This window comes from Rattus norvegicus, chromosome 14 (genome assembly GCF_036323735.1).
Source record: "Rattus norvegicus strain BN/NHsdMcwi chromosome 14, GRCr8, whole genome shotgun sequence".
Lineage (NCBI taxonomy): Eukaryota > Metazoa > Chordata > Mammalia > Rodentia > Muridae > Rattus > Rattus norvegicus.
This window is the reverse complement of record NC_086032.1, coordinates 87,404,332-87,421,557: the sequence shown is the minus strand read 5'-3', so window position 1 is coordinate 87,421,557 and position 17,226 is coordinate 87,404,332. Positions and strand designations below refer to the sequence as shown.

The 17,226-nt window shown below is 48.7% G+C and overlaps 1 protein-coding gene across 12 annotated transcripts in view; it reads left to right on the top strand.

The window, feature by feature from the left end:
* The window catches only part of Tns3 (tensin 3), a 232,017-nt gene that overhangs the window by 197,900 nt on the left and 16,891 nt on the right, over positions 1-17,226 (top strand). For all 12 annotated transcript variants that reach the window (XM_006251460.4, XM_063273400.1, NM_001170459.2 and 9 more), the window contains 4 exons: positions 12,676-12,847; positions 14,314-14,954; positions 15,504-15,590; positions 16,844-16,975. In XM_006251460.4, the coding sequence (XP_006251522.2) occupies positions 12,676-12,847; positions 14,314-14,954; positions 15,504-15,590; positions 16,844-16,975 (1,032 nt within the window). The remainder of the gene's footprint in view (positions 1-12,675; positions 12,848-14,313; positions 14,955-15,503; positions 15,591-16,843; positions 16,976-17,226) is intronic.

Here is a 17,226-nt window from a genome sequence, read left to right as displayed (position 1 = left end):
GCCCTGAAGGACCGAGAAAGTGAGTTGAGGTGAGGGTGGGGACTGTGGTCACTCCCAGTTCTTTGTGGGTACCTGACATGGAGGGCAGTTGCGCTCCACTGTTGCGCTCCTGGTTCCTTCCTTCCTCTATCTCTCCCACCCCACTTCTTGTCTTTAATTCAGAAAGAACAACCAAAGCCATATGGCCGCCGCGGAAGGGAAGCAGGTCAGGCTGGGAGGTGCCAGTGATACATGGAAGCCGGACAGACAGCTGCCTCAGCACCTCTGAGAGCAGCTCTCCATCCGGGGCTATAGAGAGTACTCTGTCCCGTGCTTCTCTACCGTTCATTCTGGGCCCAGCTTAGGACTTAAAGGTACAAGAACCACAGGTCGCAGGGAGAAACGAAGGCTCAGGAGGACCCTTTACAGACTATAACCTGTGAATTCAAAAACTGGTTCACCTTCAGGACTGCCACTAAGGACCAGTGTGACACACAGCTTTGGGTGATGGCCTCAGGAAAAGGGGAGTGCCTGGTTAAGCATGTCTAAAAGATCACGGGGAATAGTAGGATGGCCAGCTTCCTTGGGGGACTGGATGTGGCTGGAAAAACTTTCAGAATGTTCTATGGAGCTTCCTCAAAGTAATAAGGAAGTAAGAGAGAGAGAAGGGAGTCTATAAAAGACTAGATCTAATCATAGAACCATACACAGTCTCTCCTGTGTACATTCTAGGAAAGGAGCCATGTTGCCCAGAGAGCCACCCATCCTACTTCACAGTAAGTCTTTGTAGGAGGGCCTGTAGTTTCCCCCATGGCCCTAATCCACTCTGATATCTGGTAGGTTCTCTAGCGTTATCAAGGTCTCTGTCACCTTTATAGCCTGTGTTAGACCTGGACTGAGAGACAAGTTGATAATATCTTAGTGGCCATAAAAAGACCCCAGAGTAGTAAGTCACTCAGGTTTGTAATGACATTGTTCATAAAAGGGAACATTTTCAAAGCTTATTAAGAAACATTTAAAAGCTATAAATAAATGGAAACAAAGGTCTTGCTTATACATAGGTATGTTATAATGGTGATGAGTCTTCTGAGTTTGTCTATATTCCTATCATCATCATCATCGTCGTCGTCATCGTCATTGTCATCATCGTCGTCGTCGTCATCATCATCATCATCACTGTGGGTAAAACTTCATAATTCTAACTTTAAAGAGTAAAGACCGTTAGTTATCAATGTATAACTGTCAGGGGGTAGGACTTTCACGAGGTAGAGACCTCAGCCAACGTTGGCTTATTCTGGTTCACGGTGTTGGAAGGTTCTGGTCCACAGTCAGGTGTTGCCTCTTTTGCTTTTGGTCCTGTGCTGGGATAGTTTGTCACATGACAGAGTAAAACCTTCATGTCCAGAGATGAAGGAGGGAGAGGAAAAGGAAGGGATGGATGTCTTCAATCCCTTGAAGCCCACTCTGTTAGTGGCCTGTAGAATTCCCACTAGGCTCCACCCCTTAAAAGTCCCCCCCCCCCCCCTGGTGCTTCACACCGGGTACCGACCTCTAACACTGAGATACATGGACCTCTGGAGGACACTTCACTTCCAAACTCCAGCAAACAGTAACCCTCTATTTAAGATGGGATGGTTGATGCTGGCCGGTGGGGAATGAAAGAATATTTATCTAGATCTGGAAAGGTTCCTGTTCAAAACGCAAAAAGTCCTGCTCCTGGTACCACACAGAAACATCGACTCCAGAGGAGCCAAGGACTTCCTTAATTATTTCTGCAGTCTGTTGTGGGAAATCTGTTCCCCCTTTTCTCTCTTTGTCTCCTTTTTCTTACCTTGACATAATTTCTGAAACACTGCAGATGGAGATCCTTAGGTTTCGGATAATGTGTTGAGTGTATCTCTCCATAGAAGTGTCTTAGAGCTGCTTCTGAGGTCCATGACTTACTGTGGCTCTCAACGTTGATGTTTCGCCACTTGGAGTGACCCGAGAATTCTCTCTCAGTCCCTCACTTTCAAATCAAAGCGTGCGATGGTTCTCCTTTCTGAAGAGTGTCAGATCACTTTGGAAGAGTCTCCTTTCTGGCCTTGTTAGTTTGGGCTGTCTTTTAAAAACACACCCAAGGTACACGTGTGGCTTGTGAGTAAACCTTCACCCTGGGTGAGAAGAGAAAACCCAGATGTGCTAGTGGGGCGGACACGCAGATTTCAGGCTGTGGTGCTGATGTGATTGGGTAGCTTGGGTTGGACACAGGAGGCTAAGGAAGGGCACAGGGAGCTGTGACGTAGGTGGGCTGCACAGAGACTGCAGCCCTTGGACTAGGGACAGATACTCAGTGAATTGGGAGCCCTGACTAGGTGACCTCTGGCGGAGTAGGGGCTTAATCCTGCTCCTTGGCCCTGCTGATGAGGTCACAGTGCGTGCTGTAGCTGCATGCTAGGCCGCCTGGGAGATTCAGCATCATCAGCAGAGTGGTGGGGGTGGAGACTCTGGACAAAGACAGAGAGCGTAGAGCACTGAAGGGTGTACCCCCTGGAGAGTGTGGGGCTCATTCCTCCCTGGGCCCAGAATTCCTGTCTGTGTGGGTTCTTCAGTCCTAGCTCGGACACAGTACATGATAGATATTCTACCCACTTATTTAGAACATTTCTCCTCAGCCCAGTCAATCCTGTGTTGGTCACAGCTGAACTAGCAGCCATTTCTGCTTTCCCTCCCCTTCCTCGTAGTATTCTACCTGGGGGGGGGGTTGTCGTTTCCATTTTACAGCTAATTTTTTACTTCATTTTCTCTCCCAAACTTACATAAGTCTCCATTGTATTCAATGTTGCTGTTGCCGGTTACTCCATTCTGTGTTTCAAGATCATATAAAATATCAACATCCTCGGCCTGAGCGCTAGTTTTGGCCAGTGTTAAATGTTCTAGTACCCTCCGTTATGCTGGAACCCCCTGGGTCTGTCATGACGAAGGAGCACTGAGAATTCAGGAAATGCCCAAAGGATGTTGTCACTAGACATGGGTGGATGTCCCAGAGTCTTCTCTAGTCAGTCATCTTCTTGACCTGCTGGCTGGACAGTGAGTAAACATTTCCCAGCCACTATGATGTTCAGCTGACTGTCCTGGAAGAGGACAGTATATAGTGAAGCAGGCCATTCCTTTCTGCCGTGTCACCTTGCACTCAAAGCACAACGCTCTGCATTCGGAGTCTTGAACTCACTACCGTGAGCTCGCTTCTACAGAGGCAGGCACAGAGGCTTCCGTCAGAGGATGCCCTTCTCAGAAAAGGAGTCCTCCATGACAGGAAATGCAGCTTGCTGTAAATCAACCTTTCGATTAGTTGTTACCTTTTGGAGCAATTTTAATGTGCTTGAAACGTTATTGGAAGTCCAGCCAAGTGCCAGCACAGCCTGTCAGCATCTGGGCAATGCTTGTGTCCTGGCCATGTTTTGAGGTTTGGATTTGGCTAAGGATCTGGTTGGGCAGTGCCCTCAGCCCCGATGCCAGCGGCACTGTGCGTATACTTGCCAGGTACTGCTCTCGGAAAAGGAGAGCCAGCCAGAGCCAAAATGGCAGCACCAAAGCTGAGGGTTGAGTTGACACTGGGGTCAGTTGGCATGGAGAGTGAAATTAGAAATAACCGAAATGAAAACCTATGAGAGAAACACATAAACCACAGTTACTGGCTGTGGTCCGAAAGGCTCCTGCTGTGTGTCCTACAGCTCACAAGTGTCTGAAGTTCTGGGCAGAGGTACCATTGCCCACTTAGGGCCCTATCCTTTTCAGCATCTCACAGGCCAAGAAGCGGGGAGAGTCAGATGAGAAGAGAGACAATGTGAGCTGGGTCTTCCTTACCCATTTGGCTGGCGCAGGGCTTCATGGGACACTGGATTTGGGGCAGGGTTGACCACTCTGGAGTTGTGTCTCAGCCTGTTCGTAATCTCCATCTTGTAAGCTGTGGAAGAAACAATTCAGAAGCAGCCTCTGTGCAGTGCACAGCACCCTGCTACCCTCCTGCATCCTCCTTATGACTAACCCTTAGAACAGTGACTCTTAACCTGTGGGTTGTGACCTCTTTAGGGGCAGGGGGTTGAAAACAACCCTTTCACAGGGGTCACATAAGATCATTGGAAAACCTGGGTATTTATACTGGGATCCATAACTAGCAAAATTACAGTTAGGAAGAAGCAATGCATATTATTTAAAGGGTTGCAACGTTAGGAAGGTTGAGAGCCACTGCCATAGAAGGTGGTTACAGCCTTATCGTGCTGTATACACACTGCGTGTCCTTCCTATATTTCATCCCCAAGAACTCTGACAGAAACTCTCATCCATCCTGCTGCCATCAAGTAAGGCTCCATTTCCCCAAAATCTTATTCCTGTGTCAGGACTTTGTAGATGCCCTAGCCTGACCTCAGACTTGACTGAATTAGGAAGTGAGTCCCCTGAGGTAAAGCCTAGTCCAGTGTGACTGTGGTGCTTATCATAGAGGAGATTAGGACATAGCCGCGAGAGAGAACAGAGGCAAAGGGGAGAAGATATCACCTGTGAGAACAGTAGAGGGCACTGGATAAGCTGCTGACCTCTGGATCGCGGATCTCTGGGATCCAAAGCAGTGGGAAATCAGTCGGTGTAATTTGTTATCATAGACTGAGCTAAGACCCTGAGTTCATCAGATACCAGAATTCTAACCCACGGAGCTTTGCACAGAGCAGGAAGGACAAGGGTTTTCCTGAAGTGAAGGGCGGAAGTCCAGGAATCAGTGAGAGGAAGAATGCGATTTCCCTCCAGGTACAGCTGCTAAGGCCCCAGGTCTCAGCCAGTAGCTACTGTCCCCGAGCCTGTGTTTTGAACACAGCAAAGCTCTTCACGGTGCAGTCATTAGATGGGAAAGGTACTAGTGTGAGCATGTGTCAGTTGTTTAAAGTCTAGGCGGCCCATTGAGCGCCACACAGACCGAGATTAATAGTAAGTTGGTATTCTGTGAAAGACAGGGGAGATGTGATAGGTGTCAGGTGTTATTGCAGCCAAATTCCATCCACTGTGGTCTGTCCCAGAGTAAGAACATACCTTTTGGTTAAGAAGGTTTGACCAAAGCTGAGGTCTCAAGGTACTGGGTACCTCTTGATACTGTGTACCCTGTAGTTCGCAGTACCAGAAGTTCTGGGCAGAGGTACCCTTGCCTAGTTAGGGGCTTGCCTGGGAATCTGTGCAGTGATGTTCTGGTTTCAGGAAGGATGCAAGAAGCCTTCTGCAAACTTCCTGTGGTCCTGGGTATTTTGTGCGCCGGGCGTGTGCATGTGCGAATGTGCGTGGGTTTATGACTACTATAAACTTACACTGCACATCAGGTTCTGAAGTCCCAATCAGAGGCATCAGACATAAATCACAGGCATGGTGTCTCTGCACCTTGAGTCCGAGCATAATGCAGAATTACCATGATGTACTCATTAGAGGAGAAAGTGTTTGTACCGGGGCCTGACTCTGTGCACTCTGCATGAAGCCCTCTTGAACTGACTGATGGTTCTTGGCCTGAGTAGGATTGAAACAAGGCCCAGCATCCTCCAGGTGTCCCATTTCTAAAGGAAAACTGGATTCTTTGGGGATGCTACCCACAGATACAAGGGTCTGCTTGTGTGTAGACCTGATTACAGAGCTAGAGTTCTTCAGGAGGTTGAGATTTGGAACAACCAGAGCTTGATATTTTCATCACCCCATCAGTAAGTTTTGGCTGGTCCTGCTGACTACCTCGCTACAGCCTGACTACCTTATCTTCGTTTATAATTATTTGCCTCTATTCCCACTGGGTGATTCCAGCCTAGGAACAGCCAACATCTGTCACGTAGTGAGCAGTGCCCATCCAAGCTGGCTAAAGGATTACGAAAGGAGTCCTAACTCGCATGTCCTTGCAGCAGTGATGGACAGGAGACACAGGGATTGCACACACTGGGTCGGTGTTGAGCCTGAGCCAGGGAGGCCCCTTCTGGCACAAGCCACCACCTGCATTCATGAAAGACAGGGACTTTATGCTAAGTGAAATGACCAGTCACTAAAGGACAAATGCTAAGTGATTTACTTACACGGTCTGTGAAAGAGGAGAATTTATAAGGGCAGAAAGAAGAGCAGAGTTGCCAGGAGATGGGGGGAGGGGGGCAAAGAGAGTTGGCTAATAGAGGACAGAATTTTAGTTCAGAAAAGCAAGTTTTGGAGACAGATGGTTGATAGGGTTCAGCAGCGATGAAGTTGTACTTCAGGCTGCTGACATTGTCAGAGGTGACTATGAGCGTGACCCATGTCTGTTTTATCACAGTTAAATATAACAGTAGGATGTGGCTGAGCATCCTGGGGGCCTGGCCTCAGATCTTTGCAAGGTTTTTGTCACCAAGCAAATGGAGCTTGTCTCTGACCTTAGTCTCCTACCCACACTCCCATTCTCTGAGTTCTGTGCTGGCTTGCCTTGCAGTAGTGTATGCTACTCCAGGTAGCCCAGTCTTCCCTCCACAAGGCACCCCTCCATCTATCTTTCCTGAAAGTCTAGCAAGCAGGAAGTGTTTGTTCTCTTAAGAACTCAGACCACAGCCGGTTTCCAGGATGCTCATCTCTTGAGAGCTGCTGGGGACCTCCAGAGCTGCTGTCCGTGCATACTGTATCCCAGGATACAGGCTGCTTTGAGGCATTCTTTGATGAGACATTGGGATTCTGTTCACAGCACCGAGCGAGCAGGACAGAGTGTTTGCTTCCCAGTTTCTATTGAGATCTCTTGACTAAGTGGATCGTCTCCAAGGAGAAGGAAACCACGGGCCCTGCGTGCAGCGAACCATTTTTTTCATGGTTTCTGCCTCCTGTTACTGGCTAAAGGGAAGGCTGGCATGATTCTTCTGAAGGATGGATTCCTATTGGGATGAAAACATCCCAGAAGGGTGATCCAGCTGTTGGCAGATGGGAATTACAAGCTGAGTGTGATATCACATGCCTGTAGTCTCAGAATTTGGAAAGTGGAAGCCAGGGGAACCAGAGTTCAGGGCCAGCCTTGACTACATATAAATCTGAGACCATCCTGGGTTACCTGAGACCCTGTTTAAAATAACAACAACAGCGACAACTACTACTACTATTAATGCTGCTGCTGCTGCTGCTGCTGCTGCTGCTGCTACTACTACTACTACTACTACTACTACTACTACTACTACTACTACTACTACAATAATAATAATAAAACTCTAGCAATGACTAGGATACCTCCGGCCTCCAGAGCACAGAATTGATTCACTGTGAACATAGACCTCAGAAGTTACCAAGAAGCACCTTGGCGAGAAGAAAGCATGCGCCTTCCTGTTCATATGGCTTTGTGTATGTTTGTATACCGTCTACAGAACTTTAGATTCAGTGCTTAAGACTCTCATCGAGAAACGAGTGCTGATCTTCCAGTGTCTGGGGCTTCCACTGATTAACTCTCATGATATATGACTGCCTGCCCGTTTTTTCCTTGCTTTCAAAATGCTGCCTTTAATAGCCTTTTCTTTTTAGAGAGCAGAAATGTAAGCTAAGGACATATTTTAAAATTTCACTACTATCAAACCTCCCAGAAAAAGTTTCGCCTTCTAGAAATAGAATTTTTAAGTGTTTATCTAAACAAACTCCAGAAACTGTCTATTATAACTTCAGTTGATACGATTATGAGGAAGAAGAGCTCTGGAGCAATGTATACAGTATCCCATGTGCTGTGCCAGCGAGATATGCTGATGCTACCATGGCCAGAACTCTCAAGTGATAGCAAGGGAGATTGCTTATTTAACTGGGGTCTGACTAGTAAGGAGGTAAGAAGACAGAAATGGATGCATGGGTGGATGCCTGGATAGATGGATGGATGGATACATGAGTGTGGGTAGATAGAAACATGTTCGGGAGGGTAGGTGGTAGGTGGATGGAGATAATATTGCTACTGCCCAGACTTCCAGGCCAACAGTGGTCCTGCCCATAACCACAGATTCTTCTTAACTGACAAGTCAGTGGTAGCCAGTACAGAGCGACTCTTGTCCATCTTCCCACAGAGCACTCCTGTAGCAGCTTTTGGAAGACAGCATAAAAATAGACCATGTGGAAGAATGCCAGAGACCCTTTCTCACCCTTGTCCTGGCGACGGAAGTGGAGGAAGTGGGAACAGTGAGGAGAGTCCAGGCATTCTTGAGATCCCAAGAGGCCCAGCTATGCCCCCCAGTTCCGGCCTGGCTTGGAAGGGATGCTAGACAGAGGTCTCTGTGCCCCAAAACCACAGGGCACCAAGGATACGCACACACAGGCTTGGAGCAATACTCAGAAAGTGGGATAAGCTCGGAATTCCAAACAGTCTTATCCCCTCTACCCCTTTCTCTGCCCTTGAGCAGCAGAGGGTAAATGTGAGTGTATCCTGTGCATTAGAGACAACAGGACACATTAAGAAGATTCCCAGCAACTAAATGGTATCTGGGCATTCTGCCTTCTGACTTCTCCCTGCCATAGAAACCCATTGTAAGAAGGGAGGGCTGCATACCTCAGGAAGGTAGAGTTCAGAAGGCCTGGGTCTACCCTGTAGGCCCTCCTGAGTAGTTGCTTTAAAAACCTGCTGCCCCTTCTGTGGTACCTGTATGTCCCTTTCTCTAAAGGACATTGTTCAGGGCAACGGAGTGCCCTCATTGTCCTTGCCACTATGTGAGGAACAGTAGAGATGGAGATTCCACAAATTGTAGAGGTCACTCTCTTCCTTATGGCTTCTGTCACTGTATCAGGTCATTTTTAGGTTGGTTTTAGGTGCAGAGGAAATAGACCTGAGACCCTGGAGCGATCTGTTCACCATCCTGGCTGGTGACAGTTCACCAACATATCACTGTGACCCTCATGTTGGGGTTAAAGAACAGTGACCATTATACCATCCGCTCTTCTCGTGAGTGAATTTCTAGAAACCTGTGCAGAGGATCTTCTGCTCGATTACAGCTCGTACAAGTTCCTTGAGTAAGATTCCAGCATGGGCGCCCCCTCAACCCCCCCCCCCAGCTCAGTGGGGTTTCTATTTTGTGCAATACCCTGCATATTTTATACACAGGAGAAATCATGAAAGTAACCCAAACTCCAGGCTTCACTTCTCTCACATGCAAAGAGGAGAAAGCCCCTGTGGGGTACTGTGACCCAAAAGGAAGCCTTTCAAGATGGCAGCTTTGCCTCTGCTCAGGGTATGTTGCCATGGTAAGTGGTAACCACCCCCCACCCCACCCCCACCCCTGCCTGTGTTTTCTTGGTTTTGTTGTTGGGTCATCAGACTGGATCATCATTCCGCCGTCCTAGAAAGGCAGCTAGCACCCGTGTTTCCGTGAACACAGAGATCCAGATAGTAACTACGTTATCTGCTAGGGCATTAGGCTGTTGGGGGGGGGTTACCTTTTGCTGACCGGCATTTCTGAGTGCAGGCAGGGGAAGGGGATCTGCTGGAGAAGAAACTGTACCAGGTGCCTGGGGGAATCCCTGCATCAAGCACTTAGCATGAGCAAGCAAGCCAGTGGGTAAAGGAAGGGTTAAGTCCTGATACAAGGCCAGGGACAAGAGGGAACCACCCAGCCATGGTGCCCCCAGAGTCAGGGCTAATGAATGGTAAACAAAGCCACTTTCATGGGAAGTGCTGGGCTTGCTGTTTTCTGGGAAAACACGGTGATAACAGGAACAGAGAGGGATTTGATTTTCCTCCGCCTGTGCTCATTTGGAGGGAGTGTTTGGCGCCATGTAAGCATGCTCAGTGCTTCTGAATTCTGGCATGGGTTTCCCAGATTCTCAAGGCTCAACGACAGAGACAAGGAGGAGTGAGGGTGGCCCTGTGCTGCGTGGGGCTGGCTGGAGCAGCAGCAGTCACAGGTTCAGGTGCTGACCACTACACTGCTCCATTCCTCGCTGGCTTGTATGTGACCCTCAGGCAGAAGCGTTAGGCTTCACTAATGAAGACTCCAAAGATCTGTGCTGCTCCTTGGGACTGGATCCTAGTGGTGGTCCACACCTCCTTCCACCCGTCAGCCAGACTCTGGCAGAACTTCCACATCAAGCTCTAGACTTCAGCCGGAAGTTCGAAACCAGTCATTCCTCCACTTACCCACCCATCCATCCACCCACCCACCACCCATTCATCTCTCAGTCTGTTTGTCCATCCACCTACCCACCCATGCAAACATCCATCTGTCTGACCATCCATCCATCCATGTACTCATAGTGTGCACAACCAGAACCTCCTCTGTGTATTCCACCAGGCAAGGGTAGGGGCAGCCTCTCCGTCTGAGCATCGGGCTAGTGGTTGGTGTTCTTCAAGTCTGTTGTACCCACCTGAAGCCCACTGTCCTTCCTGGTCTTAATCAAATGCCACCTCCACCATGCTCTAGTTTAAATGTGAATTCTACTCGATGCCCAGGCCCCTGTGTTCAGGCATACTTGATCTCCAGACGGTTTCACTGTTTTGGAAGGTTCTGGAAGCTCTAGGAGGTGGTGTCTCAGTGAAGGAAGTCATTCACTAGGGGTGGGCCGTGAGGTTACACACACACACACACACACACACACACACACACACACACACACACACACACACACACGGCTCAGCCATGTTTCCTGCTCACCGTTTGCTTCCTAAGCTTCAGCTGCTCATTCTCCTGTTTCCATTCATGCTCTACCATCCTGGGTGGATTCTCAAACTGTCAGCAGAAATGAATGGTTCCTCCCTTAACAGCAAACAGCAGATTGACTGACCCCCTCTTGACAGAAGGTAGTCATCCAAGAGTCCTCCTGGAAGTCCCAAGCCCCCCTCTCTCCAGGCCTCAGTCTTTGACAAATGCTTGCCCGCAGAGGACAGGACCATGTTGGCGTCACTGCCCTGTTCTGGTTTCCTTCCTTCCTTCATCTTAGAAAATAAATGCAGACGGATGTGGATGGAGATAAGGTTTTTACCTGGAAGGCTGTGAAGAGAGTGATGGTTCAAACAACATGTGTATGTGTTTCTCTGCCATAGATGCTACAGAAAATATGAAGGTCACTTAGATGACCATACAGTTTGTTAAATTGTACACCAAGCATTTATTTTTAAATATTGTGGATTGTACTGGGGTGGGGATAAGGAGGCTACACCTGTCCCAAGGATTTACAGATAAATCCCAGAAGATACAGGCATTCACCCCGCGCTGTATACAAATAGCCCAGCAGTACTGGCTTTTTCTACACTGAGAATTTTAGTAAGAGCTGAAATATTAGCACAAAAATTCCTGGCCAATCATGGTTCCCGAATGGATAAGTCACCACATTTAAGGTTGTGTCCTGGTTTTCACAAGTTTTTTTTCTTCCATACTAAGTAACAGTATACCCTTTTAATTGGTACTATTTCTGATTGCTGGCAATTTCCTTTTAACTTGAGGTTTGACTTCTTTGGTATTTTGGTTAAGTTCTCAGTAAATGTCTTTTCCAGCATGGCTTCTGCCTCACGCAGCGCCCACGCGGTTAGTAGAGTTTTCATCCTGGCGCTGGCTGCATTTTCCGTCCTCACTCCGGTGTCTTCTTTGCGAGTTTCCTCTTCACCGGGAGGAGTTTGCTCTCTCCTCTGCTGAGTCCTTAACCCCAAGCTTCTTTTATTGTGCTTTTAATTTCTAGAGTTGCCATTTGATTATCCTTGGGAGCTCAGGTTCGTTGGTGGAAATGAGAGTTTCTCTCTTTTCTCTTTCTTGATAGTCTGTATGTTTTAACTCTGATTTTTGAATCAGCTGTGTCTTTTGTTGCTGGGATTTTGTTTGGAAGGATGATGCGCTTTTTTGTTTTTTTTTTTTTCCACTTGTGTTTCTTGGCAATATTTTGGTTCGAAGTTTAAGACTGTTGTATCAAAATGAAAGTGAGATGGGTGGGAGGCAGGTTGGGGAGGGTGGGATATTCTTCAGAGATGAGATAGGGTTTTAAGGGGTGACTGGATGAAATTGATTTTATCTCTGGTGCTTAAGTCAGTGAAAGCTTTTGTTATTGGACAGGGTCATGCACACTTCCTGGGTGCATTTCCCACACATAGGTTTTTAGTACCTCCCAGAAGAAACTACCCAAGTTTTTTCTTTAGTTCCCAGGAGACACTTGTGACAATTACTGGATATTTGGTGCCAACCCCTGATGCTTAGGACTGAGAATACCTGACTAGTTCTAGGTCCTCCTTCTCTGTGACCTTTGCCCTAGATGCTTTGGCAACTCTGAACCCACATCTTCATTTCCCAAGAATAGTATATGACATCATCAGATCTGTGCCCCATGGTCCCTGGACATAAAGTCCCTGAGTCACTAGTATGGGAGGGTGGGGAACAAAAGGAAAGGTAACCATTCCAGATAGTGCCTGCTCTCAAAGGGAGAGGGTGTCTCTGTGCAGAAGGGCCCTGCTGGTTTACAGAGTGGGCTGTCCGTACGTCTGTCCCTCACGCATGTAGCCAGCTCAGGTTGGACAAAGCACACAGGGAATTAACCGCTTTCTCTTTGGAAACAGTAACCGGGAGGCAGTCAGCACATAATGGAACAAAGCCACCCGCACCGGCCTCCTGTGCTATCACTGTCATGGTTCATTGTGGCCACGAGCAACAGAAGTCAGCACAGCTCGTTATGAACACGCAAAAAGGGTGAGATTGTGGCTTTATGGATCACATCATCAGGGTCTTTCTGCTTTTGTTTCTCCTGCTTTAGAACCACGAGGCTGCACAGAGATTATCAGCCACACTGTGGGGATGTCAGAGAGCCCCCTCGGATCCAAACCCACCCTGCTTCGGGCTGATATGCCTGCAACACCCAACTTCCAGCAGGTGTTCGCGGCATCCTGCACAGTTTCCAGCAACGGCCCCGGCCAGAGGAGAGAGAGGTAGGAAGAGGGGCTTAGACAAAGGAGTGGGCAGAGCAGAACCCAACGGTGTGGCCTCACTCAGACATACATGGTGAAGAAAAGCTCATGCCTAGGCCTGCCTGCTGGACACTTGCTCAGGTAGCTTGCTTTGTGCACTGGCATGAGGAAAATATATGAACACATAAGAAACTCTCTCCTAGTGGTGCTGCAAAAAACGAAAAGGAAGGACAGAAGGGCTTCAGAGCAAACTGTCTTTCTGTCTTATGAAGACGCAGGCCTTTTGAAACTCAGTAAGGCCAGCTGCCACACTGGCCCAGCGGAGAGCTCAAATGCCCCGTGTTTATTGTACACGGTTTTGTTGGGTGTGCTAGTGCACACCTTTAATCCCAGCACTCAGGGAAGGGGGGTATGAGGGGGACAGGGGCAGGCAGAGGCAGGCCGATCTCTCTGAGTTCAAAGCCATCCTGTTCTACAAAGGGAGTCCTGAGACAGCCAGGGCTGTTCCACAGAAAGACCCTGTCCTGAGACAAGCCAACCAGCCACGAACATACAAATAAAGCAAACAAATAGTTGAAGACTTAAAAGTTAAACAACATAATAAAAGGGAGTCCTCTAAGGACTAGACATCACATGTAGACTCTATACCTAGTGTGTGTCAATTTAAGTACATATATGTTGCAAGAACTGTGTTTTTTAAATGGGTTTTCGAGGTTCCTGAATGTGGTAATTCCCAGTCCTCGGTGTGCAGGAAATATGGCCTTAGGCATTAGTTGATGCCTAAGATCCTAGAAAGGAGCAACCCTGCATATGATACTTTCCCTATGGTAACTCTGACCATTTCTCAAAGGAAATCCATTGGACTCCATAGCCAATCAGCCAGTGTCCCCATCCCCACCCTTGGTCTTTGGGGCGCTTGATGTTGTTAGATTTATATCTTTATTATTTTTATCATATGAATGTTTTGCCTGCCTGTAGTCTGTTTGCCACATGTATGCCTGGTCCCTGCGGAGGCCAGCAGAGGGCAGCAGGTCCTCTAGAACAGGAGCTCCAGGCAGTTATAAGTCACTGGCGGGTACTAGGAATCAAACAAGGCTCTTCTACAGAGTGCTTAACCACTAAGCCATCTCACCAGCCCCTTTGGGACTATTTCTAAGTAACCCGAGAGTTCACGAACACACACCATGTCAGGCAGGCAGCATATACTCCATGGATACGCTGGATAAGGGATGACACATGTCCTGGCCATGACTGACTAGGACAGTACACAGTTCATTTTCCCACTCAGAGTAATACTTAAGACTTAGCAGTTGTTTATTTCTACAATTTTCTACTTAATATTTTTAGACCGAGGTCAGCCTGGGTCACTGAAACACATGTAAGGGATGGAGGATGTCTCATCTGTGTCTTGTAACCGTTGCTGGATTTAAGGCACCTATTGTATGTTCCTTACATTTCCCTGTGGCTGCTTTTTGTCTTCTGAACAGCCCGCCTTCTGCAGAACGCCAGTGGGCAGAGAGCAGCCCGAAGTCCACCCTCACCCTACTGGGGAACAACCGCCCTTCCGAAAGTCCCCTCGGCACCCATGAGTTCTGTAGCTCTGGTAAGAACTCACCAGGGCTGCCCTGCTTCCAGTCCTCAGAGCTCCAGGCCTCTTTCCACAGCCATGAGCTGTCCATGTCAGAGTCTCAGGATGCTATGCCTCCTGCAGGCAGCCAAACCTTCTTGGGTTTCAACACAGTAACTACAGTAACAAGTGGCCTTCCACCCAGTGAGGATGCTGGCACCTTGCTGGTTAATTCCCACGGTCCATCACCAGTCCCTGGAACCCCTCTGACAACGACAGGGGCTGCGGACAACGGCTTCCTGTCCCACAACTTTCTCACGGTATCACCTGGAGCCAGCAGCCACCACAGTCCGGGCCTGCAGAACCAGGGCATAAGCCTACCCGGGCAGCCACCCCTCCCGGAGAAGAAGAGAACCTCAGAGGGAGATCGCTCTTTGGGCTCAGTCTCCCCTTCATCCAGTGGCTTCTCCAGCCCCCACAGTGGGAGCACCATGAGCATCCCCTTCCCGAATGTCCTTCCAGACTTCTGCAAGCCTTCAGAAGTGGCCACACCTTTGCCAGGTATGTCTCTGTGTCTGCCCATTCCCTCAGGAGAGGTTGGCCGGGGTTTCCCATTTGAGCCAGCCTTCCTGTAGGAAATGTTCAGACTCCCTGATGGCTCTTTCCCATCCTGCTTGCCTAAAGCCAGACAGGGTCAGTTTTTCTTGTAAATCCTCTCAGCTTCCTCCTTTATGCACTGTAGACATGGGACAAAAAGGGCAGATGGTGCAATGGCTATGTATTCATTTTGACTTCAAAAATAGAGATTTTTTTTTAAAAGTTACTTTCTTTCTTCCCAATTTATTAATCCAGAATTGAGTTATAAGCTGTTTCAAGTGTTTGGCACCAGGCTCGCTGCCATGTCCTCCTTTCTGGGATTGAAAATATGCTTGGCTTGCACTGTACCCTGAGGCATGGGCTCTCCCTTCCAGTCGATCCTTTGAGCTGTGTCTCCTCCCCACTTAGGACCTTCTGTGCCTCCCTGAAACCTAGGCATGGGTTTGGACTTGCGTTATCATCCTAAAAGAGGCAGCAATAAAAACATTCTGTGTTAAAAATTCTGCTTCACAGATAGCCCAAATGATAAACTCGTGATTGTGAAGTTTGTTCAAGACACTTCGAAGTTCTGGTACAAGGCAGACATCTCAAGAGAACAAGGTAGGCAGGGCAAGGGACCCCTTGGAGTGTTGGTCATACTTGGTCTCTGGGTCCTTCTGTCAGGGATGCCCTTGCATCAGCTGTGGTGCTGATAAGCACACCCTTTATCTTAGGCCTCTGGTGAACATTCCACAGCCCTCACAGTTTTATGGGGAAAACTGTACAGAATGAGGGTTTGAGTGAGGAGTGGGTTCCAGCCACATGCATCTCAGAGTGTGGCCTGTGAGCACTGATTGTTTCACTAGGCCAGCTCTGAGGAGGAGACACTGCTTGGATCGCTACCAAGGACTCCTCGGGGTCCTGGGCTCCAGAGTATTGCAGAAAGAGGCAGTGGAGGAGAGCAAATGCACTGGGGGGAATCTCAGGCTTGGTGGCCGAGGGCCAGGAAAGGCAATGGAAGTTTGGAGCTCTCCCTGTAAAGAACTTCCTGTAGCCTGCATGAACCTGCCCCACACTGGCCACCAGGTTGTTGAAGTCCAAAAGATGCTCATGGGCCCTTCATTCACAGGATCATCTCTCAGAAAGGCTATTTCCTCCCTGAGTCTCGGCCATTAGATTTTAGAGATAACAGAAACTGTGAGACTCCAGTTCCTCCCGGGAAGAGAAGCGTGGGTGAGGTTGGGGGGGGGGCAAACACCAGCGTGACCTGGAAGGCCTTCCATTTCCCTCAGGCGGCCTTTGTGAGGGCTGCTTAGCAAGTCCAGTCTCACTCACCCCTCCCTGCCCCTCTCCACAGCACACACAGAGCTGCCTTATGTGGCCAATGTCCCCGAGTCCTTCTAACTCCTCTCTCACCGCTTAGCAGCACAGATAAAAAGATGGGATTTTCCTTACTCCATGTTCATCTGCCAAGCGGGGTCCACTGGCCTGGTTGTAGAAGCAGCCAGGAGAAGGGACCACCATCCTTAGTTCATCTTCTGAGGCTGTCCTGGAGCACCTGAGATCTGGATGACGTATAGAGAACGGGAGTCCTGAGGGTGGGGCGCTCCCAGCACCAGTTTCACACCGGTGACAAAAGGGGGGAGAGTGCACATGCGCCGAAGAGAGGGGACATCAGTGCTTTGTAACAGTCCACTGTCGGGTGGCCGAGCCATCTCTGGGACCATGGCCAGGGAAGAGAATGTTACTCTTCTCCTGTCGCACTGAGCGTCATCCCAGACCGCAGTGCGATTTTCAGACATGGAGCCATCGCAGACTCTGTGCGGGCAGTGACCTTTGTCCCCTGCAGTCACCCATGCCTTTACTCCTTCTAGCCATCGCCATGTTGAAGGACAAAGCTCCTGGGTCATTCATCGTGAGGGACAGTCACTCCTTCCGAGGGGCCTACGGCCTGGCCATGAAGGTGGCCACACCTCCTCCATCGGTCTTGCACCTGAACAAGAAAGGTAATGGCTCACGGGCAGGGCTGTCTGTTGTTTGTTTGCTTTATAAGGGTCCTTCCTTAAGTAGTTATCTTGCTTAAAAACATATACCCATTTATACATTTTATCTTCATTTCTTTTCCATAATAGTAGATTAGTGGTTCTCAACCTTCCTAATGCTATGACCCCTTAATGAAGTTCTTCCTGTTGCGGTGATCCCCAACCAGAAACTTGGTTTTTTGTTTTTTTGTTTTTTTGTTTGTTTGTTTGTTTGT